This window comes from Melopsittacus undulatus, chromosome 2 (genome assembly GCF_012275295.1).
Source record: "Melopsittacus undulatus isolate bMelUnd1 chromosome 2, bMelUnd1.mat.Z, whole genome shotgun sequence".
Taxonomy (NCBI): domain Eukaryota; kingdom Metazoa; phylum Chordata; class Aves; order Psittaciformes; family Psittaculidae; genus Melopsittacus; species Melopsittacus undulatus.
Window position 1 is genome coordinate 85,251,747 of NC_047528.1, and position 27,636 is coordinate 85,279,382.

At 40.1% G+C, this 27,636-nt stretch overlaps 1 protein-coding gene across 1 annotated transcript; it reads left to right on the top strand.

Annotated features, from left to right (window-relative positions):
• The first annotated feature begins 219 nt into the window (after window positions 1-219).
• On the top strand, window positions 220-22,100 carry CYBB (cytochrome b-245 beta chain). The gene is made up of 13 exons (XM_005144556.3): window positions 220-300; window positions 2,674-2,769; window positions 4,225-4,335; window positions 8,065-8,149; window positions 9,773-9,918; window positions 10,742-10,932; window positions 14,656-14,785; window positions 15,610-15,702; window positions 16,271-16,524; window positions 16,817-16,979; window positions 17,814-17,960; window positions 19,175-19,299; window positions 20,000-22,100. Exons 1-13 carry the CDS (start codon window positions 256-258, stop codon window positions 20,124-20,126), a joined length of 1,713 nt encoding a protein of 570 aa, XP_005144613.1. The 5' UTR covers window positions 220-255; the 3' UTR covers window positions 20,127-22,100.
• Window positions 22,101-27,636: the final 5,536 nt, after the last annotated feature.

A 27,636-nucleotide genomic window follows, 5' to 3' on the forward strand; every position in this document is an offset into this window, starting at 1 on the left:
CCTATGTCTCACAAGGAAAATATAGTCTATTCCAATAGTTTATATATATTTGAGTTATAAAAAGTTTTATGTAAAGATGATAGAAACATGTTTGAAAAAGGACTATGAATATGATTCAATGCTTAACTGATTTCCTAAACGAATGAGAAAGGAAACAGGTTGCTGCAAGCTTCTGCTCTCACTTCCGTGTGAGAGAAGACATAGTCGCTGTCCCAGAAAGACAGGGACGGCTGTGTGCACTGATCTCAGGCAGTCATGGGTAACTGGGTGGAGAATGAAGGACTGTCCATCTTCGTCGTTGTAAGTACAATTTTTATTGTGATTTGTGTCTTGTAAAAAGTTATACAGAAAGCTGCAGTACGCAGTTCTCACTGTGCCAGTGAATGATGCATCCCACTATGCTGAAACTAGGGCACCAGGTGCAGTGAAATGCTTCAAAGGAATAACTTTTAAGCAGCTCTGTCTGGTATCTCAACTGCTGTAGGCTTTATTGTCAGCTGACAACTGCCTGTATGTTGACTTTCATTAGCCTTGTTAGAAATATTTGCGTGTATGGGGTTTTTGGATGCAACAGTGACTTAAGAAAAACAAATAATATTACATCTTACTTAACTATGTGTGCTTCAACAGAGAAAGCAATTACAGCAACTACCCTTTCTTGCACTTTTATAAACAAAAGTGGGTGTAACTGAAAGCACAGTGTCTTGATGGTATAAAATTTGTATTAGAGTTGGATTCCAGAATTTAGCAGAGATTCAGGAATCCTTCATTAAAACAACTGGTATTTGAATGGAGTTTTTATCCAGCTTGCATAGAGTGGCTGTGAAAGCAGGTTACATTAATTCTAAGTAAGATTCGAAAGTACTGAAAATCCCAATCACATTTAAAAGTGATGAAGAGGAAACAAGGGCAGTCCTCCTTGGAGAAAGCTTAGAAGTTAATTCCCTTTTTTCATGTCACATGTGATACAAGAGCTATAGATATATAATTTTATAAGTGTATGTATATATGTAAGAATATATAAATGTTGAAATAACTAATTTGTTTTTAGAGACTCAAAGCTGTAACAAGGTCAATTTGTAGGGAAAGAAACTAACAAAGTCCCTGAGAAAGAAATCAGCTAACAGGACATTTCACTGGAAGCCTTACCAAAGTGTTCTGCATTGTCCTCTCCAGCTTTACTGCACACTGACTAGGTACAGGGTTGTTCAGTGCTTGATGGGAACAGGACAGCCACAGTTACTATTCATGTAGCTCAATAAAACAAAAACACATCAGCCTTAACCCCAGCCTATGTTGCCTCCCCTGGCCTTAGCTAGAGAGCACAGATGGCTGTGAGCTCTGCAACTCAACCCAAGCTGCCACAGGGTCTCACAGGGTTTTTCAAAGGATTCATGTTCCATATGGGTTAATACCAAGAAGAACTGAGACCAGTAAGTATCATGCCAAAAATCTTGGTCTGCCAGGCATGCTGTCAGGCTACTGTACATGGCAGTGGCACACTCTCACTTTAAATACATATCTTAAGCATTTAATCCTGACATGAGTTGGTTGGTTGTTTTGTTTTGCTTTGTTGTTTTTTTTTAATAAGGATCTGGGGATTTCCTATATGCTGCCTTACCCTGAAGGAAATCCCTTCATTTCCCTGTTTTTATTCCACAAGAGTAAGACATTTTCCAGATTTAAACTAATCCCAAGGTTTTTTACAGTGTCAGCTGGGCCAAAGAGCTACCAAAGCATATGAGTTAGAAGGGATAAGGGACTGTAACATCACAGTTTCTGGCATCCTTAACTTATAACCAGAGACTGCTTCTTCTCTCAGTTCTCAGACTTTCTCTTGTCTGATTTCATTTGCCATCTACTCAAATCTGATTGAACTGAGAGTGCACGATGCAGGTTGGTTTCACTATGGCTTGTGAAATAAGTCAACCAGAATCAGGATGGCATATGCCCAGATTCACTGTTCAGACAGATGGGCTTGTAGCTGCCGTAGATGGCCTTGAGAAGGGCTAATAACTTTAATTTCCCTAAAGAAACCGGCACTGTAGGATGTGAAAGTGTGAGAGAATAGTGCAGTACAGCAACGAAGAAGCTCAGTTTTGGATAGTCTAAACACTGCTCAAGTGCCTGGGTTGAATATTTCCTGCTGGCTCATTTCAGACCTTCAGAGCCCCATATTCAATTAGGCCCTACATGTAATTTGGGCCATCTATATTTAGAATGCAAGCTCCTTTTCTTTGGCACGGCTCCTATGTCTTCCTCTTACATTAACCTTACATAGGTTAATATGTCTGAGGAACTGCCATTTGGAAGAGGCCCTAACCTTTAATGGTGTTTGGAGATTCAACTAGACTCCCAGACTTAGCTAAACACCTGTAATATAATGATCCTTATATAAGCATGTCTAAACCCCTCTAGCTACGCTAAAGTTTAAGCTACCCATTGCTGTATTTTTGTTTATTGCCACTCCAGTACCTCTGAATGCACATATCAGAGCCAATTTCCACCAAAAAGAAATTTATTGCTCTTGCTGAATCCTATATACCCTGCAGATACACTTCTCTGTGCAAACAGGAACACAATAAACTAACTGACTGTTAGCTGAACTGTGTAAATTCAGACACACGATCCCTAACAAGAAACTGTAAAGCTTTTTGTTAATTTCTCTTTCAGCTTGTATGGCTGGGGTTAAATGTCTTCCTCTTTTGGTGGTACTATCTTGCATATGATATCCCACCAAAATTCTTCTACACCAGAGTGCTCCTTAGCGTAAGTATAAACCATGTATTATCTTGGCGTAGACAGAACACATAGCATTTTTCCATAGTGTTATGTGATTGAAATAGGATAAAGTGGCTAGAGCAGCAGGTTCATTTAAGAGTTAAAAGTCACATTCAAGCAGACAAATGAATGTGGATGTCCAGTGCTTCTGAGCAGAAAGCTAGTATGAAAACAGAGAGATCCCATTCTAAAGACGTTTTCAGGTAACTATTCTGCTCCTGGTAATTAAAGTCAATGTAAATTGTGGCTGCTTTATTAAACAAAAGATTAATAAAATATTGCCACTGAAATATTGTGCAATCATTTTCCCTTGTGATTATTTTTCGTAGCATGAATAGCTTGCAAAGCTTTTAGTTCTGAAAAACAATCATCATTCACGTATTCATCAAGCATGTGTATAGTAGTAAAGTAGTGAAGTGATCTTGAACCCTGGGCCATTCAATATAATCCAGCTGGCTAATGCAACATTATTTGTCCTACTACAAACTTGATTCCAAAGCTACTATAGGTCATAACCAATTGACAGAGAAAATTAATCTATTCACATATTTTAGAAGCCTGATCACAGACATGAAAATCAGTCTAAGCTTCAAATTGCAGAACACAGCACCATGTAAAAGGTTTGCAAAGCCACAGTTTAATTCTGCAAAGCATGTAATCCCATTTTGCATAGGGCTTCAGGTCTATGGGTCAAACTCTGTCCTTTGCAATCATGGTGCAGTTGTCTTTGAAGTCTCAGAGACCTGTGATTGGATAACTAGAGCTCAGTGTAACCCCAGTTCAGTAACTGAGATTTGAAACTTGAAAGTGTCCCAGTCAATGCAAGGAGAGCAAACATTATCTTTTCCTTTCCTCCATTGTGTTTGGATTGTTATCATCATTATTCTCTCCTTTCAAACAGTCTGTTCAAAAGTCTGAAATCGTTTAGGATACAAAGAGCAACATTAAGGAACATATTCCTAAAACATGAGGCAACATATTTCCCTCCACTTCCTTTACTGACAACAGAGAACATAAAACTACTTCCCTCATAAGCTGTCCTTCTGCCTACTGTTACACCCCAGCCAACTGAAACTGCAGCAGTGAGACTTTCTTTACATCCTTGGGACAGAAAACTCTAATAATAGCTTAGACTAGCACCTGTGGTTGACCATTGATTGTCAGATGGGACAGGAAGTTTTTTATGCAGCCATATTATTTCAAAATTGGACACAGAGCATGTCTATCTGGAGGAATGTGTTGTACCTCCATACGTGTCTAACTTGGCCAGAGCATGACTACTGTGGAATGTGAACATTATTAATTAACTCTAGATCTCACACTCATGGAAAGTTATATAACTTTTATATACCAGATATAATACCAAAATAAATTCTGTGCCTATCTATGTCCTGGATAATGTCTTAGGTAATGCATTTAGTAACAGCATCTCTCCAATTACAGCATGCTTTGGCTCTGGCAAGGGCCCCTGCAGCCTGTCTGAATTTCAATTGCATGCTGATTCTGTTGCCAGTATGTCGAAACTTGCTGTCCTTCCTCAGAGGATCAAGTGCGGTAAGATGAAGAAACAATTTCAAAATCTATGAAAAATAATAACCCACGCAGCCTTGCAAAGAAACCAGGGAAATTCATCCAAGTTCCCCAAATATACTGTACTTTGGGGATGTCCTCTTTTAAGAAGCAGATAAGCCTGGAGTTTTGCTATGAGCAAGACTGCGATCTATATCCCACTGATGTATCTAGAGCTCTGTTGAGAGGTTTAGCTTAGAATTAGCCTCCTTTGAGTCTTCCCTTTTCTCTTGCCTTCTAGGCATTATGCTGCCTTGGATGCAAAGTCCGTTGGTGGTGCTTACATACATTTGCCTTGTTTGTCACTGATGCAACACCCATTTATAAGGGAGATATTAGCCCATGTCTTCTGTCTTTGCATGTCCAGTTCTTAAAATAAATGTAGTCTTTCACAGATTTTATTTCAGCTAGTTCATAAATTATGTTCTTTCTTGTCTGAGTTGCATGTCCATCTCAGGATGAAGCAGATTGCAGGCCTTTTGAACATTTCTAGGTCCCAAATGCAAATATTATACACAGTACTGAGGAACCACCATTAAGGGAAGGACAGCTGATTCTGAGTGACAGCTGGGGAGACTTCCTATGATAGTACTTCCTATGATAGTATTTGTGTGTGCAGCAGAAATAATGCACACAATGCATATCACGGTACAACATAAAAGAAATATTCTCCTTAAGCTGTCTCTCCAAATATGTAATGATTTCTCCTTTCTAGCCTTCATAATACACACATGGTCAACAAAACCAGTCTGAATAGGTTGGTTTTAATTTGTAAATCTAGTATAAATTCTTTCATGCAAATAAGATGGCCTGCAGGGGCTGAAAAGCAGAGCAAAAGAGGAAGCAATAAAGTAGATGCAGTGTTCAAGAGTTCTTCATAGGGTAATAGAATGGGATCCAAAGTAATAACAAAATAGTCAGAGACAACCCATGCTGTACCTCCATCCAGTACATACATCCAGACAATCATTCTGCCTGAATAAATGAGGTGTGTCTGCCACATAATGCTCCTAAATTACATTTAGAAGTAAAACCAGTGCCCTGGTCCTTTCCAGGCATAACACTTCAAAACATAAAATTGGAACTATGCAGACCAGACTTTCAGTCTTGTGCTATATCCCTTCCGATTCTGAGATGCTACAATAGCAGACAGTCATATCCTCCATGTATGTAGAAGGAAAAAGAGTAGTAAAAAAACCTGTAGGGTTACAGCTAATCTTCCCTGCCCTGAGAAAGATCAGTTAGTATCTGCCAAAATCCACAGCTGACTCCCCAGAATGCAGAAGTCAATAATGAACATAAATTTAGTAAAAGATATTGTTGATATTGGGTGAATGCAACTTGAAGATATTGATGAGGTTTTGATCGTATAAGGCCTTCAGGAGGTCTGAAATAGATTCCAGTGGGGCTGAGCTGAAAGCAAGCTGGGCAGAGGTATTCTGAGGTCAAAGCAATGGAATAGCTTAAGGCACTTTTGGAGGCATTACTGGAAGATAAAAACTGGTTCCAAGGGTGGATAATTGTACTCCAGCCAGGACTTCATGCTACTTGTCTTGAATTGCTCTCCTTCTAACATTTATAGCATAGCTTTTCTAACCAGGGTCTTGATGGAGCTGTCCCTCCAGTATTCAAGCTAGAAAGTCCTTCTGCCTTGGGCACTGTGGTAGTCACTCAGGCTACACTCAGCTTGCAAGTGAGAACCATGCAGGGAGCTACAGCTCCATTTCGGCTTCCTGCCTGCAGCCAGCAATGCTGCTGACAGTGGTAGACTATGAAGAAACACTCTGAGGATGAACAAGAAGAGGAGGGAAGAGCATAAAATAGGACTGTTAGACTGTTGGTGTTTAACTTCAGTTGCTTTCTGCAATAAAGCTATACCTCAGGAAGGAGGTAATTTTATATCTTAAGCAAAACACACAGAACCCAGTGTGCCAATGGCAGTGCCAGGACTGAGGTGCAGGGGTACAACTGCTTATGTCTGTTCTGCTGTTGTCTCTAATTAACTACATAATTGTACAAAAGTAAAATTCTATGCAAGTAAAATCTGTGAGGATCTCTTAAGAAAAATTCTGATTTTAAAATGTCAAATAACTTACTGAAAGGATAGTGACCTTTCCAACAGCAATGTCATTGGGGTTATGGAGAGGGGAGAGCTGTTCAAATCCACTGTTCAATAGGAATGTGCTGCAAACTCTTGCCCTTTACATCCTGCCACCTAGCAATTATACACTACAAAGTTATTTATTATTAATTGAAAGAACAGCTGTGTTGTCTTTGCATCTTTTTATTGCTGTATTCATCACTGCTGTTAATGATCTTCACTTCTGAATCTAGCTATAGTATTTTGACATTGCTTTGCCTTCTGCTTCTTAAACAGAAAGATCAAGTGGTTTTTGCAAGGCAGTCAAGCAGAGTTGGCATTTCCTCACTATGCTACAGTTTGTTCTATAATCTTTTTAATTGTGTCCCAAGATACATGATACAGAGAAGGCCAAACTTCTCCTGACTGTTGTTATAGTCTACTGAAGTCATTGCAGTAGGTCCAAAGTGTTAAAGTTTGCCCTTTAATCAATGTCCCAGTTGGAAATTAAACCAAGGAGAGAACTGTTTCCTGCTCATCTATTCATCTGTAAAGTTAATACTCATGTGATCTTTAGAAATGGACTGGTATGGAAGAGTAAGACTACTGCTGGTGTATCTCCACTAAGTAAAGGACAAATCAGAACTTAAATTGTTTGTATGTTTTATCATCCCATCTGCTGTCTTACTCCTGGATGGCTGGGATGATCAGCTCTACCCTATCAGCTGGGAATGTATGTTAATGTCACGTGGGAGAATATTTTGTTCTCTCTAAATTTGTTGTGTGAAACATCTACATGGTTCTTGTGAGGAAATGTTTGTGTAGTGTGCATAGTGTTTTCTTCCTTTTGCCAGCCAGGAAAAGCAATATAAAAATACAACACAGGATAATCATGCTTCCTACTGTGTGAAGACAGAAAGTGCTAGTTTTACAGGAACTTAAAGTTACAGGAAAACTCCCACTGACTGCAGCACAATTCAGATGGGCCTGTTAGGAACCTGTCATTATTTTTAATGAAAATATAATTCTGTTTTTCTTAAGAACCAACTTCTTCAGTTTGTATCAGCAAAGATTTCTATTTCCTGTTTCTCTTTGGGTTACTCCAGAAACAAGTTGTAAGTCAATGCCCAGCAGGTACACCCCATATTTTAGGGAAGGAATCATTTCATATGACTGACCGTAAGTGCCTAGAACATGAGGGGTGGAAGCTCCCTGAGCCAGTTATATCCAAATTTTACAGTCCATTTCTACAGTGTGATCCACAGCAAGATCCTGGTGCTAGGTGGCAACTTGAGACTCTACCAAAGCAGTCACCCTGCCATGGCAGACTGATCCATCTTTCTTTTTGTAACATGTGATTCAACACAGATAAGATATACAGTTTTGTCATACTGAATGTTATTTTCTCATAATCAAGTACTTTGTTTCAGTGGGCCATGTTAAAACATTATCTGTTATTCCTGTATTCTGAAGTATGGAGGAAAATATTTTTGTCTGTATTTAGAAATCCAAAATTTTCATTAGTAATGCCACCAACTATTGTGCTCAGCACCTCTTGTTTTGTCCCTTCATTTAAATAAGTATGCATAAACATCAGAAATAGTCTTAAAACACTTTTTTCTTCAAACCAAAAGTGCTGCTCTACCCGTGTCAGAAGACAGCTGGACAGGAACCTCACCTTTCACAAAATGGTAGCATGGATGATCGCCCTTCATACTGGTTGGTACTCAGATGTTTCTTTGTTTATTGCTTTCTTGTGCATTTTACACAGAATCCAGATGGGATTTAAGTTCTTAAAGATAAGGACAGAGACCTTATTTCATTAACCTATAAGAGTCAGCATGGGCCAAGGCTTAAATCAGTTTCCAAAAATTAGACCTTATAGCAGCCTTTCAGTATCTGAATGGGGGCTATAGGGATGCTGGGGGAGCGACTGTTCATTAGGGACTGTAGTGATAGGACAAGGGGTAACGGTTAAAAATTGAACAGGGGAAGTTTAGAGTGGATATAAGGAAGAAGTTCTGTACTGTAAGGGTGGTGAGGTACTGGAATAGGTTGCCCAAGGAAGCTATGAATGCTCCATCCCTGGCAGTGTTCAAGGCCAGGTTGGACAGAGCCTTGGGTGGTATGGTTTAGTGTGAGGTGTCCCTGCCCGTGGCAGGGGGGTTGGAACTAGATGATCTGAAGGTCCTTTCCAACCCTAACTATTCTATGATTCTATGTTATTCTGAAAATGCAGAAAGCAAAAGAGAAGAAATAATACTTTCCTCCTGAACCCTCAGCACCATTTATGACACTGATTAACAAAGGGTGTTTAGCAATGCCTTGAAAAACAGATACCCTGGCTTTAATTCTTGTTTAGACTTATTTGTTAGTTGGCAAGTGTGAAACAAATAATAGGAATGAAATGGTATGAAAGAAAAGGGCATAAAAAGCTTGGGTAGGCCATGGAAATGTTTTCTTATTTTATTTTTTATTTCCAAAAATAAGGGTTTTCTATGTTTTCTTTCATCAGATTTGTCACTTTTCGATGCAAGTACTTACAAATCATATACCCTAGAACAGTCTTAATATCAATAGATTAGCTGAGCTGAGCAGGTTCCCTTTCTGAGCTATGGGCTTAATCTCACCACCACTTCACAGAAAAGGAGCAGGGTGGTGCAGTTAACATAAGGCCACAGAGGGGGTCGGCAGCAGAGATAGATTGTTTGGGACTGTTAGATCTGCACTGGTCAGACCCTGTTTTGAAGGTTAGTAAGTATCTGGTGATACAAAAGGGGAAACATTTCAAAAAGCTTTGTATGGCTCACCCTTGCAATAACGTACAGTGGAAGTAGTGTGAAACACCTCAGCTGTGCTAGGTTTATGGACACATCAGCTCAGCAAGAACATTTCGTTATTAAAGTTAGTTAGTGATTATAAGCAATACAGCAGAAAAAAAGCAGCACTAGCAAATGTGACACACCAAAGAGATCCAGATTCCCTTCCTGGCTCTTCCACAGAAATCCTGGATGATCCTGACAAATAATTTAAGCCATCCCATGCTTCAGTTTCCCATGTATTAGGGTACTACTACTTGAACAGTTGGAAGCCTTTGTTGAACACAGACATACTGGAAACATCATTTTACTTCTTTCCTTCCCCCACCTGAAACCATGTAAACTTCAGATAGTAAAGCTTCAACAATAAAATACATCAGGGATGTGAGAACTTGTGACAAAGAAGGTGAGAGTGGCACAGGCCTTAAGGTGTCATTGACAGATGTTACATAGTTTCAGATGTTACCCAAAACCACTGAGTATTTGTTCTTCAAGCTGATTTCTTCTTTGCTGTCACTCCCAGCAATTCACACCATCGCACACTTATTCAACGTAGAGTGGAGTGTGCAGGCACGTGTTGAGGAGAAACAAACCCTGGCAGCTGCACTTTCTAGCCTTGGTGATGGCCCAAATGAAAGCTATATCAACTTTTATAGAAAAACTATTGGGGTAAGTAACTTCAGGCTGTGAAGAGTCATTACTACATTTGTTTAGATAATCGTATAAGACTATTTGCACAGAGAAACTGTTTGTGGCGTGCGCAACCTGGGTTTGGGCCATCTTGTAGCAAAACTTTGTACATTTCATTTTTCTTATCTGTTGGTAATATTGTTGTTGTATTTTGGTAGTCCTTCAAACTTTTTCACCTGGGGATTTCAAAGTGTTTTTAAAATATTATGTAAAAACAAATGGCCTGTAAAGCAGTGTTCTGACTAAAGTAGGTATGGGACACAGAAATGTACACAGAAATCAAGGCAAAAGTTTTGAACGTGGGCTGCTTCTGGTTTAAAACCAAAACAAATTAAAACAACAAAATAAGGAACTTCCCCATTCCTCACAAGTGCTGAGCATCCAATGACTGTGTCAGTTATGAGGCCCACAGCTGCACAATGTCGCTGGAAAGGACAGCTTCCATTCAGCCATCTAAAGTTGGAGGTAGGACTCCAGCTCTTAACAACAGACCTGTGCAAATGTGTTCACCTTTCCCAACCCCGTACTGTTGATCAATGGCATATTAAGAGACAATATTCAGTCTGTGAAGCAGTGGAAGACCCTTTCTTTCTACTTCCGCCTACTTTGGTAAAGGTAAATCTGCAGTACAACAAAAATGCAGTAGGATTTTGGCATTGTTAGCTTACAAATTCTCAAAGGATGATGATGTAAAGACTTACAACAACGTAAAGGATTTTGCGAGTGAGACCGACTGATAATTCAGCTGGCTCTGCTTGGATGCAACTGCTTCCTTACACCATCATGTGTAATTATTTCACAGAATCCTGTGGGGGGTCTGTATGTGGCTTTCACATACTTGGCTGGTCTCACTGGAGTCATAATCACGCTGGCTCTCATACTAATCATCACCTCGTCTACCAAAACCATCCGAAGATCATATTTTGAAGTATTTTGGTACACCCACCATCTCTTTGTCATCTTCTTCATTGGTCTTGTTATCCATGGTGCTGGGTGAGTATTCACACTTATAACAAAATACATACTAACTACTGTATCTGAATGTAAAGCCCTCTGCACACATAAGTACGGGGACTTGAGTCAATAAGCAGCAGTTAATTTTGATTGTAATGATGGTCCAATATATGCTCTGAGAGCCAATAGGCTCTCACTGATATGTGCAACAAGCTATAGACATGCATTAGGCATTATGAGACTCTGGCATACTTAAGCTCATTGATACTCAACTTCTTCTGAGATTTAAATTAGTAATATCTTTTCCAAGGTGCCTGTTTCTAATTGTTAATTTATCTTTCTTTGCTAAAAGGAATTGTATCACACACATGCATGTAAGGAGACCTGTATGATCTAGAGTCTTGGATTTTGTTTGGTAAATGAAAACCGTAATAACACACATTTATTTTTCAGACTTGGATGGACTTTTAATATCAGCAGCATTTCAGAATAGATTTTAGCTGTTGCAGCTTGAATATAGGCAACTATAAGTTTCTGTAACTTCCAAATGCCAAACATCTTTTTCCACTTCTAGCTCATTCCATACCTTCTTCTGAAATAGCTGAAAAGTCTAATGAAACAATTTTAGCTCTATCAAACACAGTTTGAGCACTTAGAGAAATTATTTTTAGTTCCACTTTATAAAACAACAGAACTGTGCATAAAAAAAGAGGCTGAAGTATCCAAGCCACATTTCATAGTTCATAATTACACTATATTGACCATTTAAAAGAAATCTTAGGTTCACTAGAAAGTGCACTTTAAAAATGCCCAGCAAAAATTACTTTCAAAAACACTTCCTCTCAGTCCAGTAGTGCCAGAAAAGACAGAAATGAAAGTGCAATGGGAAGACCAAAAATAGAAGGCAGATGAGAATTGCCACCAGCATATTTGTCCATTCCAACTTCCAAAACAGGAAGGATTGAGCAAAACCTGTTGAAAGAAAGGAAAGTTTTATGTTTCCTGCATCAAACATTGTATATTGTATATATATAGCAAATATTGACAAGATGTCCAAACTTGCCAGTACTTACTGCATAATGCTATCAGACCTTTCTAGAGGTCAGTGAGGGGCATTTATTTCATAAAACCTGACTTTCTATTTGCTTGGATATTCAGTATATTTTCATCATTTTCATTGCACTGTATTGAAAAGACAAGCGTTTGGCCAGAAATGGGGTTGTCAGAGAAGTTCAGTGATCCTTTGGAAGGAAACACAGGAATATTATTATCTGCAGAGGGAAGGCTGCTTTCTAGCTGTGAACTCAGTAACCTCATTTATTTGGCCTTAAAGTCAAGAATGACATTGTGAGTTTAGAGAAAGTGCTAGTATACTAAAAATTATTGGACAGGCCTTTTATGCTCAAGGAAGGCATCTTAGGTGTGCTATGGATTAAGTATGATCTAACAGTCTCAAAGTAGCATGTTAGAGGGAGAGGTATATAGATGTCAGTTGGAGACAGAAGGCTGTGTGTCATACCCATGTGTGTATGCATACATATATGTATATACAGAAAGCTGAACCAAAGATAATAGAATTAAAGGGGCAAATTCTTGTCTGTTATAAGCTGTTACAGCGTTTTGTAACACTGATTGGTTTTGTGCATGAACTATGTGTTAAAAGCAAGTGTCCCAGTCTTCTTGTCACAGTGAATGTAAAGAGGGGAGAAAACAGAGATGCAGATCACCCTGCCTTGGAAGCTAAAGTAAAACTTTAAGCTGAAAAAGAAGTAATTTTAAGGCTATACCAGTGAAAGCTTAATTACAGTACTGGAACACCATCTACACTGAGTAATAAAGGAAAACAAGTCTTTTGTTGTACAGGGTACTGACATTGGCAGACCTTGAATGGAGCATAGGGTGAGGCAAAACCCCTCAGGCTCATTCTCCGTTAAGCAATGGAGACAGCAGTGACAGGAAACAGGCTCCTTCTCTTCCCTTAATTCATACCAGATAGCAGCTCAGCTGAACTCATTGTCATTAGTGGGGAAGTAAGCTGCAACTGGTGATGTTCCTGCAAATTGCAACTCGTGATGCTCCTGGAGCAGTGTCATGCCTTCCCTTTATTTTTCAGGCAGGATGTTAATCAATCCTTTAATGAGGAAGAAGTTCATTAGTAATATTTATGAGCAGTGCAATCTTTTAACTTTCAAGATTGGGCACATGCTTTTCAACAATCCCTTGAGGAATCTGTCTCTTAGAGCTAGACATACATATGACTTAGATACCACGTTTTTTTGAAACATCAGAAACAGTCTAGTTCACAGAAACCAGAGTTAGAAAAGCAGAAAGAGAAGTTACGGGTCATGGGAAGAAGATATCAACAGCAATGTATTGGCTGTTTCTAAGGAAAATCAGCAGATGTCAATCTGAATTTCTCTACTATGAACCTCATCCTACTAATTGCCATCACTCTGAGGACTCTCATGCTTCTGAGGTTGGCGGAACTCCAGACAGGAGCAGGAAATAGTGAACAAGATCAGAATGTATTTTCCCCCCTTAAAACAAAAACTTTTAGCACTAGCTCTGCCACTAGAAATACAGCTGGTCTGGAGCACTCAGGCTTCTCTATAATAAACCAAACAGTAACAGAAAACCCTAAGTAAATAAGAATATAGAGGCCAAATCGTCAGATGACACAAGCTGGTACAGCTGGCATGGCTGCTTTACATCAGAAACATCTGTGCTCAACATTCACACTTACGGAGCTACTACCTTCAGAGGGAGAGGAAGGGTGTTGTGGTTTAAGCCCAGCCATAACTCTGAACCACACAGCTGCTCTCTCACTCCCCCCCTTCCTCCCTCCAGCTCTCGAAGGGATGGGGAGGAGAATCAAAAGAATGTAACTCCCACAGGTTGAGATAAGAACAGTCCAGTAACTAAGGTATAACACAAACCACTGCTGCTACCACCAATAATAATAATGATAAGGGAAATAACAAGGGAAGAGAATACAACTGCTCACCACCTGCCAACCGATACCCAGCTCACACAAGCAGTGATCTAGCCCTCATGGGTAACTGCCCCCAGTATATATAGTGGGCATGACGTGCTGTGGTATGGAATAGCTCTTTGGCTAGTTTGGGTCAGGTGTCCTGTCTCTGCTTCCTCCCAGCTTCCCCTCCTCCCTGGCAGAGCATGAGACTCAGAAAGTCCTTGGTCAGACTAAACATTACTGAGCAGTAACTAAAAACATCGGTGTTATCAGCGCTGTTGACAGGCTGAAATTCAAAGACACAGCACTGCACCAGCTATTAAGAAGGAGAAAAATGACTGCTACTGCTGAACCCAGGACAAAGGATCAAAGGAAAGGGCTTTGCAAATTTCTGAGATAACAAACAAAAATAATTTCTGTACTGGTCAAAAGGAAATTGTTTACTTTGCCCATTCCAAGTTTTGGTTTTATTGAAAAAAAAAAGTAGGATAACTCTGAAAAGAATGAAGCTTTCCTATTGTGACTACATCCTGGAAAGGGTTATCGATATATCTCTCAGTTCGTCACCTAATGTTGTAGTCCGTATTTTCCCCCACAAACTTTCCTCCCCATTTTTAACACTCTAATAGTAATTTTGTGGGTTGATTAGAGCAGTAAAGCTGTATCAAAGCTGTAGCACTGCAGAAGTTTACAACTCCACTTAAACTGGGTAGTACATAAGTAGAACAATAAGGGACAGATACCTTCACTTCATTTGATTGCTTTAATGATTTTTATCTTTTTCCCAGGCGTATTGTACGGGGGCAAACAGCTGAGAGTCTGGCTGAACATAATCCAGAGCTTTGCTACAAGAACTTCACTGACTGGGGGAAGAAGGGTTCTTGCCCAATACCCCAGTTTTCAGGGAATCCTCCTATGGTAAGAGCAGTTGTCTTGATTGTAAATCCAATCTAAAATGTTTACAGTTTTCTCTTTTTGTTAAAAAACTTAAGCGCTTGCTGTACAAAAGCAGCTGTGTAACCCCATGTGCTCTTCAGTAGCAGAAAGTGCTATTTTATTACATAAAGCCATAGATTTCAACATAATGGATTATGTGCAGAAATGGACTACTGACAGACAAACCACTTCCAGTGTGCCATAAAATGAGCAAAATTAAGAGGCAAAGTGAAAAAGCGAATTGTATGTGAGAACTGTTTACTAAAAATGTCTTTTGTGGCTTGTGGGGATTTCTAGAAAGTGCTATAATCCAGATAATAAATAGTATCACATTATTATGGATTAATGATCATTAACAGAAAAGTAATGCCTCTGGAAATCTGACATTGAAACTTCAGCTTTCATTTACTAACCAGGCTGGTTGTTCTTTCATATTTCAGACTGATCTGTTAACAGAAACCACATCTTTTTCTGCAGCAATACAGACCTGAGTCAATAATACATTCAGAGCTTAACTTCACGTTTCACTTAGTTACCTTAATTTTCAGACAGAGGCAAAATCACTCATAGGAGAATACCTTGCTCTAACTGTAGTAGCAACTGAAAAGCCAGCTGTGACTTTCAACAGAGAAATAAATTACTTCTCTGACCAGAAGTAATTTTGAAGGTGTCATATCCCTTAAGTGTTCCCTACTCTGGTTAGTAAAGAACCTAGATTACTTGAATTTCACATCTGCTCATAGCATTTCCAGGACTCAGTTTAAGTTGCCATCCTCCTCATCTGACTTACTTTATTCTGCTTGCAGACATGGAAGTGGGTAGTAGGTCCCATGTTTTTGTACCTGTGTGAGAGATTGGTGCGGTTTTGGAGGTCACAGCAGAAGGTTGTTATCACCAAGGTATGTGTTGACATTACATTGAACAATGGGCAAAACATTACCAATTTTTCCAAATGGTGCAGCAGAGCCAGCAGCTTCTACACAACAGTGTTAGCAGTGAAAGGAATGTTCTGGTTGCTATTGTGATGCTAACCTCTAACATTTAAATGTAGCCTGCCACTGAAAGTTTCCAATGGTACTATCTACCCAATTCCCTATCTTATTATAGCCCTCTGTTTCTGCCCCTGTATATACAGTAAGATCCATTAACTGTGTACAGTTCATCTTGAATTAACTGTGCAAATATAGGCCTGGTGATGTGTTAAAAGATGTGCCAGTCTGACCTGTCCCTTTTGGAGTGACTGCAAGCATTGTCTGAAAAAATACTTAATCCGAAAATTCAGCATCCTCTGCAGTCTTTCGTCTGGCGGTTAGGTGCTGTTCCTCATTCCCAATTCTGTTGGGTACAAAGTTTCACCTGCTCTCATTGGTCTCATAGCAGAGGACAAAGTTAGTGATGGAGCATCCAGTGAACAGTGAAGACAGCCTTTTTCTTTTCCCTGCTTTGCCCTTTTTCCTCTTACTGTAGGTGGTCATTCACCCTTTCAAGACGATTGAGCTCCAGATGATGAAGAAGGGCTTCAAGATGGAGGTCGGGCAGTACATTTTTGTCAAATGTCCAGCAGTGTCTAAACTGGAATGGCATCCATTCACATTAACCTCTGCTCCAGAAGAAGATTACTTCAGCATTCACGTCCGTATTGTAGGAGACTGGACAGAGGGCTTGTTCAATGCCTGTGGATGTGATAAGCAAGAATTCCAGGAGGCATGGAAATTACCCAAGTATGTACAAAGAGTCTCCATGGTAAATTCAACCAAAACCTATGACAGTTTAAATTTTGCTCAACCAGTTTGGTGCTACCCATGATACAATCCTTAACTACTGCCATCACATACATGGGCCTTAAATGTCTCTTTGCAGTTTCTTCCTATCAACCCCACCTCTTCTTTTGCTGACATTTGGGTTGAAGTATTCAGCCCAAATGTGCATTGTAGCAGACAAAACAATTTTGTTATTTTAAATCCTGTTAATAAATATTCAGTACTAATTTACTACATGTACTTTCAATTTCAGGATAGCTGTGGATGGCCCCTTTGGAACAGCGAGTGAGGATGTATTCAGTTACGAAACTGTTATGCTTGTTGGAGCTGGAATAGGGGTCACCCCTTTTGCATCTGTACTCAAGTCTGTTTGGTACAAATACTGCCATGATGCGACCAACCTAAAACTCAAGAAGGTATATGTCCTCTTTCCCAGAACCCATGTAAATTGTTCAAGGGCCAACAGCCCAAATCAAAACAGGCTCAGCAAAGGTGATGTGGCTCCAGACATGTGTGAGTCCTACAAGAGGAGGCCAGTTACCTCACAAGACCAGAGGGCAGGGAAGCAGGGGGATCAAAAGCAAAATATAATTAAAGGAGAAATAGCCTACAACCAAAATTATACACACAAATCCTGACTGTGCCCCTGGGGATTTCCACTTGTAGTGGAGATACTATTCATTCTGTGTGAGAAACAGAATGTCCAAGGCATTAATACTGCCTGTGCAAATATTGCATGAGTTCCCTAAGCATAGAAAGAGCAACTTTACGTTAGTAGAAGAGCACTGCTACTATCCTCCTCTTCCCTCCTGCCCCTGGAAACTCCCTGTGTGGGGTCACACTTTGCAGTTATGGTCATATTCAGAGAACAGAACTGGTTTTGTTACCTACTTTGATTTACCTTGCCTGTCAGCAGACAGGATGATAGAATCTACCTCTAAATCATTTATTTATGTCCTAACAACTGTTTTATAAGGATGTTAGTGGGGAAACATCATGAACTAAAAATGTAACCTGCTGGTGGAAAAGAAATAAGAAGATATTTCCTTGTTCTTGCAGTCACTTAATCTCTTTCACAGCTCTCCCAGTGTCAAATCTCTTGAATAGCTTTGATTCCAGCCTTCATCTCCATCAACTGAAATGGTCAGAGCAATCTTCTACAAGATCTCTACAATCTTCATTCTGTCAGTGACATAAAACCAGAAAACATAAATGCCTGTATCCCGACAGCTCACTCTTGTTTCTTCCAGATTTATTTTTACTGGCTTTGCAGGGACACTCATGCCTTTGAATGGTTTGCTGACCTCTTGCAATCTCTGGAGGCTCAAATGCAGGAGAGGAATAACGCAGACTTTCTCAGCTATAACATCTACCTGACAGGCTGGGATGAATCTCAGGTAACTACATGGGAGAAAATATTGCTTCCATATGCACTGAGGTTGATGTTAGCAAGTCTGTTACGTTTTGGTAAATGTTCAAATGGTTTATATCCTTGGCTTCCATCTGGTCATAGAGGTTTTAAATGCAGACAGGTATTGTGCACCAGAAGTTACATGGGATCAGCTGCTAATGTGCTAATCCTTTCTCATTTACTTTGGCTGTGCACTCTGCGAAGCAGTCTTTCACCACAGCAGCAACCTCAGCTGACCATGCAAGTATCTCTTAAGACAGCTAATACTGCTTAAAACAGTTAATGGCATTTGGGACAGGAGAAGCTAATGCACAAAGTTTGGGTGATGACAGCATATTCATTTCAAGACTTTCTGAGATCTCTATCTAGTCCCATGCATGTATGTTGCTAGGTCACTGGGGGGTACAAAGGAACAGTTCTTCCATGAGCCACTTGAAAATGTGTGATTGAGTCAGGAAAGGTGCTCAGTCTGTTACTTTTGGTAATGTTTTATTTTACCTGCATCTCATCATTGCAAAATTCACCATGTGCCTAAAGTGCTGTAGCTCAGCTAGGCACACATGGAGGGGCAGGAGCAAGGTAGGAAGTTAATTACACATGCAGTGGAAAAAAACAGGAAGGAGAAAAGCCCCACTATTTTTGCTTGGGGAGAAAGTTACCTGTAACTTTTTCTCATGTAAAATTGATGAAGAATTCCTCAAGTCCTGAACTTACGCTCTTAACCACATCTCCTCTTCCTGGCTTGGCTTGGCTTAGTTTAGCTTAGCTAAACAAAGGTTCAAATTACACAAGGGGAGTGGACAAAACCTCACATGGATCAATCCTTTCAGAGATCAAGCTGGCTGAACTTCATTAAGGTCAAGGGGTCTGTATAATTGTACTTGAAGGGAAAGTTTTGTTTTAAATTACAGCTTTATCTTACAGTTCTTAGACTAAACCAGTTCATTGCAGAAGAAATGTAATTAATTGCTGCACTCAATGCTTCATAGCTTTAACTCTTGAGATCACCCAGTCTGGGGAAAAGGGGGAGTTAGACACTGATAGTCAGGATTTTACCAATGTTAGCTTTCCTTTCTAAATACCATATTCTTATTTTGGAAATAATTCAGTGTATATTAACATTATTTTTTTTTAACAGGACATAATGCTGCCATATCTAACTCTGTCTTTACACTGCCCTTTGTGTTTCATTTCCCACAGGCCACTCACTTTGTAATGCATCATGAAGAAGAGAAAGATGTGATTACAGGCCTTAAACAGAAAACCTTGTATGGAAGACCTAACTGGGAAAATGAGTTCAAAACTATTGCGGGGCAGCATCCTGGGTAAATCTGTATAAATTCAGAGTGTCTATGGAGTTCCTCTATCTAAATGCCATAATAGCACAATCTTATTCCTTTGGCTGACAAAGGTTGAGAAACACTTTTTTCTAACTATCTCTAGGCATTTTATACAATCTACAGTCTAGACCAAATCATTTTACCTACAGGTTTTAAAAAATCATCCCTTTTTTGGTGAGGTGCTTCATGGGGTGTTCAATTAATAGTGAAGTTTAAGAAAAAACATACCCCATCATTCCAGCTGAAGTAGATAGGAATATCATGTGATGTCTAAATACCTCCAAAAATACTTCCTACCTCAAAAAAACAAAACCTGAGTATGGATGACCTTTAGCTGAGCACCCAAATTTATTACTGAAAAAAAACCCTTCAAAACAGTTCCTTTCAAGAATTTGTGCTGTAAGCTATTGAGGCTTTATTTCCTTGATTCCACTGACATCAACTAACCTGTCTTTACTGACTTGTGCTGAGCTGAAATTTAGACCATCATTCATTTTAGAAGCAGCAATAAGTGCCTTTCAAGTTTTAAGGGGTTATAAGTTTTAAGGAACAGACATCCAGTTCAACTTTAGTTCCTATAACTGAGAAAAGATCATTGCACCTACAGGATGTAAGACTGATTCACATGAAGAACATCCAGCTGCCCTATACTTCATTCTTGACCATATTTTCATTTTCTTAACAGCTCCAGAATAGGTGTTTTTCTGTGTGGACCTGAGGGCCTAGCTGACACACTCAACAAGCAGAGCATCAGCAACTCAGAAGCTGACCCAAGAGGAGTACACTTCATTTTTAACAAGGAAAATTTCTAACTCCCAAGCATATGGGAGGCATTCGGTACAACAGCTAAAGACTGGATCTCTTTTTCTATTTGGAGTCTGGGAAGGACAGCCCAGCTTCTAATGTCAGCTACACTAATGCAGATCTGTTTGCTTCTTGGAAAATGTTTTGGTGCTGTGGTAGAGTAAAAGAGTCAAGTTTTATCTTAGGCAAGTTTGCAATACCTTCTGCATGCTTGCAATTTAGTATAAATCTATTTCCTTTGTTTGTGTGTGGGGATTTCCACTCAATTAACTGCCTTTATCCTCATATTATTCATAATGACTGCTGAAGCATCTAGAAAGCCATATGCATTTGAGACCCAATTCAAACCTATAAAGCTTAATGCTATTAATCAATAAAGCAATCTAGCCTAATGCTTGCTATTAGGAGACAGCTTATCCTGGGTGCAGACAGGCCCTGGAATGAGGGGTGCTCAGGAACAGTGACTGGGAAAGATTATTCCTTACAAGAGGAAATTTCCTTTGCACACCGGCATCTTTCAGGCTTCCAAATGCATGCCTAAATGTCTGTCTGAGAGATAACACAGGCAGCTGAAAAACAGCCCTTCCTCTTTAGGAAAGTGGAGCACCAGAAAGAAACCACCTGGATTTCTGAGTGCCACCCCCACCCCAGCTGCCTGGGGATTGACGAGGCTGGATTCAGACCAAGTCCCACACCTGGCATCTGAGCCATTGCGCGGCTGCTTTGAACACTCAGTTTCACATCTTCAAATTCATGGTGCAATGATCCAAAGAAGAAGAGGCTTTGTGTTTTAAATACTGCAATTTCTGTTTTTCAAGGCTGAAAAATCTTGTTGCTAAATGATTTAATGGGTATTTTCTGAAGCATTCTATTGTTTAGCTGCTCCTCTTTGATGGTGAAACAGGTTTGAGAAAGCAGTGATCATGTGGGCAGTAACTGGAATAGCTGTGAATAGTTTCTGATGTGTACAAGACACCCATACACAGCACAGTACTCCTGTATATACATTACAGGTAACAGATTCTTAAAGAAAAAGGAACTGAAACTTTTCATGCCAGCAGCAAAGGAGAAAAAAAAAATAAAATGAAGGGGGGGAGGAGGTACTAAAACCAGCATCACAGATATAAATGAAAAAACCAAATGCAAAAAAGCCTTGAAAAAAGCCACACTTTAGTATAGCCTGTCTCCTGTTCAGCTTAATGACTTTTAAACTCCACAGGCAAGACCTGCAATAGCTCCTACACAGCATAAGACCTTGCTTGCTATATTTAAATATTACCCAAGCACTCCATGCTACTTCAGAAGGATAGCTTACCAGTTCCGATTTAACAAGATCAGTTTCTAGTGAATGCTGGCAAAGATGAACTCATGGTGGGGAATTTTTCAGTTCTTTCCCTCAGAAGGGTCATATTTAAATCCACAAAATTCTGTTTGAAGCACACCTATTAAATCAGAACAGGGGTTGGACTAGATGATCTCAGAGGACCTTTCCAACCCTAACAATTCTGTGATAAACAGAATTAAAGAAACTTCCATGAAATAAAAGTATTGCTACTGAAACATGATAAGGCTCTTACCCTGTGCAGAGAGCATTGAAGTATCTGCCTTTGATTTTAATGGAAATGTGTTCAGGCTTTCGTACTACTAAAAAGTGGGCAAAGGAGAATTGCATGGGGTCTAATGGGGACAGTGTATTTATCATGTGAAGAGTCTTGAAGGAGTGTATTTCATTTCACCCTAATATTACCGTGTTTATTCTTGAAACTCCAGGGATCTTTCTTTACTCAGCCAGTTGTAATGACACTCCCTGACATGCTGCACACTGGTACCAGTTTGTCACTTTTAAGTCAGAAAAAGGAATTCTATGCTTGTTAATAAATAACCGTCTCCCTAAAATGTGTAAAAGAATAAGCAGGTGAGAGCTTCTCAATTTATTTCAAAGGTTTCTTATATTAAATCCTGCTAATATAACAACCCATGCATTATCTGTCACAATCTGAGGTTTTTAAAATCTAGGATACATGAGTGAAGTGGATGGGTAGCACTGAAATCCAAACATAACAAATGAGCTTCAGTCCTTCCCACTCTTCAGCAAAACACAGAAGGATGTCAGTGATACTGTTTTAAGTAAATGCTACTGTCTTCTATAGAGTAAAAGAGTAAAGCCCTTCTTCCAAATGCTTGCCTGGTCCATAGAAATTCCCCAGATCAGTGTTTCACTGGGGACCCACCTTAGACGCAGACCTTTTCTTAAGCAACTTTTACAATATTTACATTAGATATAAAGCCCATGCCTGTGTTAAATTAGTAGAGAATTGTGTCTGTGACACCAGCAGAGCTTCCCAGGCAGGACATAGAGGGCCCCTCATTCACCTGGGGGAGATGGCTAGGGAAACAGGCTGCACATGAGCTTGAAGGACAGTCCTCTTTTGCGGCCAAACACCACTGCTTGCACTGACCACTGCTGTCATGTGGGACTCTTGCTGAAAATTTCCTCTTTCCATGTGTCTGGGGATTTTCTCTCTTGGGGGTGGAGGAAAGGGTTCACTTTCACAGTAAACTGATTCTTTGCTGTCAAACGGCTGACTCCAAATGGCCTGCCCTGGAAACAAAGAGTGGCTTCTCACCTTTGAGAAGCTGCATATGGTACTCAGCAGTTTAGGCAACACTGTCACCATGACTGTGCTGCAGTACCACCAGTAAGGCTTTCTGAAAGGCAAGGATGTCTCCAGGCTGCTTCTGTGCACAGCAGGAGGAAGCAGCATGAGGAGGATGGCAGTGAACAGTTGAAGGCAAGACTCAAGGGAGCTCCATGTTTCATTGATGAGGGTCAGTCACCACCACAAATCCCTCACACCTTTACTTTGCTCCTGATATGTTGAGTGCCAAAGAAAAGGAGCTATTATGCTTGCTCTGGCAGAGCTCTGCCACTGTCCATGCTCACCAGGGTCTCTGGGCACCCTCTGGAATCATCCCTACTTCCAGTGGGATCTGAGCACTATGAGTGGTTCTCCCATTAAGGCTGTCCTTTAAGAGTAACCTTTGGTCCTTGCTCTGCCTCATCTGCAGAGGTGACTCTAAAAGAGGTTAGGAGTCGCTTAGCGGTCCTGATACCATCAGCAGAGACAGGAGCTCAGCCTGTGTGACACCCACTGTTGAACTCATGCAGTACCTGAGTTTACAAAACGGACTCACATCTGATCTGTCCCACCGTCCAGTTCCACAAATTCTCTATTCAAATGAAAAATGCTCTGCTGATGGCAAGAAAAGACAGGTTTTGGATTATTAAATTAACAGTTTCAACCAATGAAAGCAATACAGTTTGAAGTGACTGGAGCAATAAGTTGGTCTCACTTATGGCATCAGCTCAGCATGTTTTCTTTCCCTTTTTATACAAAATTTTCTGTTTTCCCATATGTAATCACCTGAAAAATAAACCCCAGACAATTAACTGATTCATCAATGTCCTTGATCTCCAGTTCAGTGTAGTCTTACAGTTAAAGACCCTGACCCTCCAGGATGCTGGGCAGCTCTCATTTTCATTGACATCATCTTGATTTTGTAAACTGCAAGGGGCTTTGGAGGAGGCACGGTACCTGGCCATATTCAGATAATCTATTCAAGTGAGACCTCAATATGTACTGGGCCTCACCTAGTCCTCCTTCCTTCCCTGATACATACTTGCAAAGTGTGCACATGAGAAAACAAAATCAAGGTTTTCCTAAGTTTTAATGTACAGTCAAAGTGATACTCTGCCTGTTCACCATGGTGCATTGTCCCAGGGGAAACCACCCTGGTTGCAAAACAGGTCTTCCTTTTTTCAGTCTTGTAAGATTTCCTCTGCTGGGTGGGGACTTTCTGCCTTTTAAGTCCTCAGATAGTGGGTTAAACCAAATTAGTAACAGAAAAGCAGACAAAAGGCTGCCTGTGAAACACAAGGTACCTTTATACAAACAAGAAATAATGTTAGGAACTCATTATGGCACTTCTTTTCAGGATCCGGCTCTATTTTGGAGTGTTACCAAATTAATGTTGATTGGGTTTTTTTTTCCATCTTTCAATGGGTTCTTTGTAGAATTCACAGCCAGGTGTAAGCCCTGAGACCACAAAAACATAGGTATATATGCTTAAAGGAAGTTAGAAGCATGCATCAAGATGCTAATGGTTATAAGCGTTGACAGGATCAAGATCCTTGTGTCTGACTGTGTACAACAGTGTCAGTTCCATAGACACAAAACAGAGTAGTTATTTGTCATCACACATTTGTTTTTGCATTTCATACAGAACTTAGCAACCCGCTGGTCTCATTTACATTCAATACACACAAGCCAGCCCAGACTAGCAGCAAAATTAATTACAGTAAAGTGGAAAAGTGTTGAGAGATTTGCTGAAAGCCTATAAATGCTTTCCAGCCCATTCTGCACCTGCACTAACCTCATTCCCTCCCTTTTCTCTGGTGCTCTTCTGCTTGAGTAGCTGGTGTATCTCTTCCTACCCATCTACCACTGATTTCTCTCAGTCCATCCTCTTCTACCAATTGCTGTTGTCACTCTTTCAAGGGATTTCATTTTGGGTTAGAATAGCCAGTGAATTAAATTGTATGATGTTGACTGGTATATAACACAATATATTATTGCTTCTATAGCAGCTGTATGCCCATCAATGCACTGGGGGCACTGCAGCACCCTTGTCTGCCACTCCAGATTTGGGGAATGTGAACCCTTTCAATTGACATATTAACGAAAAATGAACTTTGATGAAACTGGACAAGCACAGTGGTGACAAAATCAGACCTGGGTTCCACATGCAGCAATCCAACACCACATGCCACCTTTTCTCTTATGACAGATGTAGCCCAAGGTCACGGACTAAATGAACTCATTGGATTTTTATAGGGCTGGATCCATAGACTAAGAGAGTGATATCTATGAGTATATATCAAAGGATAGGAAAGGAGATGGTGCATTGGGAAGTGCGGGACCTGACATGACATAAATGGAATAAGGGGTGGATACAGTCCTGTTTCAGCTGGGATAGAATTAATTTGATTTTTAATAGCTGGAACAGTGCTGGAGTGTTTAGTGGGTTTTTTTATTTATTGTGAGAATAATAAACTGATGTATTAGTTGTTGTTAAGTAGTGATTCTTCTACATCTAGGACTTTTCAGTTTCCCATAGTATTGCTATTATTATTGTTATTATTATTATTATGGTGGTGGTTTTGTTGTTATTGTTATAATTATTATTATCTTGCTGTTGTTGTTATATGTTATTTCAATTATTAAACTGTTCTTATCTCAGCCTGTGGGTTTTACCTTGTTCTAATACTCCTCCCCATTGCATAGGGAGGAGACTTGGGAGGTGGAGGGGGAGTGAGCAAGCAGCTGCATGGTACTTAGCTGCCAGCTGGGCTTAAACCATGACAGTTATTCAGCTGCATACCTTCTCCGTCACTGCAAATAGATCACGGCTGTAGCCATCTCTGCATTGTCCAAAAAGACTATTTTGGTTCCCTCCCATAATATTTTCTCCCCCTACTTAATGATTTTAATTTTAAATTCTACAGTGAAGGAAGTTTATGAGCTCTGTTCTAGTATTTCAGAGCATGTGGCTCAAATGATGTACTTTAATCCTGTAAAACATATCTGTGTTGACCTTATATTTCATATGCACTGTTCAAAACTGAGGAAAATGTCCAAAAAGCTCACTCCCCCACAAGACAGCCACCCACCTCACTGAGCATTATTGTCGAGGGAAGCATGGAAACACCAGCCAAGGGGGAGTCAGACCATCTCTCTGCCTTGGAACTGACGCTTTACAATTCTGGAAACAATCTACAAACAAACTACCCTGCAAATAACTGTTCGGTTGATTTTGTTTTGTACTTGTAGGTCAACTGGTGTTAAGATCAGAAAATATGCAAATACCATGAGTTTTATATCCTTCAGGACAAATAAGCAGCGGCATCTTTGGTCAAGTCACCTCTGAAGTAAGGCGTAAATGCTTCTTATGCTGGTTTTGTCTTTATACAGTTGTATGAGTTAGGCTGAACCATACAAACGTCTGGGGTCTGTAAGGTTTCCCTTTGAATGAGGGAGAGCACTGAGCAAATTTAGGTGGAATTTTTGTGGCTGCAGAAATGGCATAGGAAAGGGCTGGGACAGAGTAATTGCTGTCATCTCTGCAGTTAACAGGGCAAAATGTAGTTGTCAATACTAGTGTTACTAAGGGGCATTTTGGGGCAAGTGCCCAGTTTCATATTACAGACTATCCATCTTTATAGACCAAAGAGATTTCTACCCTGCAATCCCATGTTTGGATTGGTAAATCCTGGATGCAGCCAGGATGTAAGTTAATATCCCTGCAGGATGACCCAAGGCTGGGCAAGTTCTCATGAACATCTGAAGAAGACAGCTGGTGCCTCAGTTTTATCACCCTCTCTCTTTTTCTCATACTTCCCTTTCATCTGTGATAACCAGTGCTAGCTCAAGCCTGTTTTCAGGTGGCAAATTCACACAAGCCCTCTAAGACCTCAACCTTGCTCAGACAACATCAAGGAAATAATCAGCAAACACTGACAACCCAACTGTGAGAAACACTTTCTAGAACCAGTCCCCCTGAGAAGACAGAAAAGAAACCTGTTGATTGTGAGCAGGGATCTTCTGCCTCAAAATTATCCTCTTACCTGTTAACAATTCATGAGACACTCTCACTGTGAAAGGGCTGCAAATGGTAATAGGGCTGTACATGTGAGGATCATTGTCCATCACTCATCTCTCTCAGGTGGGTAAATCAAGCACAGTGTGTAAAGGACAGCAACACAAGTTGCCATGAAATTCTGCTTACAGAGGGCTAACTGATGCTCAGTTACCCAATATTACTTACATTCAGTTTCCAGGAAATCTCTAAAGGTTATAGTCTCTGCCACAGTTATTGCTGCAGTTGGAAGCAAGGTCTTTCCCTGCCATTTCACACCCTCTGAGAGAGAGCAAAGCCTGTGTCACAAGCATAGCCAGGGAATCTTGCCTCAAGTTAATCATTGTTGTTGGTAATTTAATGAATACCCCAATGCCTTTATTTGCATTAATCTGTCAGACATTTATCTGGTATGACTATAAAAGTCATCATGATGAATGAAGTTACCATTTGGGGACTGCAGGTTCATATGCCATATCCCCTAACATCACTGGCTGGGGGTATACCAGCAGCTTTTCCCCAAGCAACCATTAACTCCAGGATAACCACAGTGGTATGAGTGTTGGTCTAAGCATTGCATTACAGGGCCAATATATTATATTTAGAGCATTTGCCAGTGTTCCTTGTTGAAAGCCTGCAAGAAGACAATACGCTGTTTAAGCCTTATATGTACTGATTCCCTCTCTAGGTACTTGCATACCCTAAATCCTTCCAGGGTGCTGGGTAGTTAACTATAAGCTAGCAGGATTCAAGTATCAGTGACAGATTAAAGATCCCTGTAGCAACATTTGGGGTTCTTGAGGCCAGCTGAAAGGTAACAGT

Bases quoted from the DNA above. Each gene is read 5' to 3' on its own strand.
- CYBB (XM_005144556.3), top strand. From the start codon at position 256: ATGGGTAACTGGGTGGAGAATGAAGGACTGTCCATCTTCGTCGTT. The intron at 9,919-10,741 runs GTAAGTAACTTC...ATTATTTCACAG, and splicing joins TTTATAGAAAAACTATTGGG to AATCCTGTGGGGGGTCTGTA. The intron at 16,525-16,816 runs GTATGTACAAAG...TTTCAATTTCAG, and splicing joins GAGGCATGGAAATTACCCAA to GATAGCTGTGGATGGCCCCT.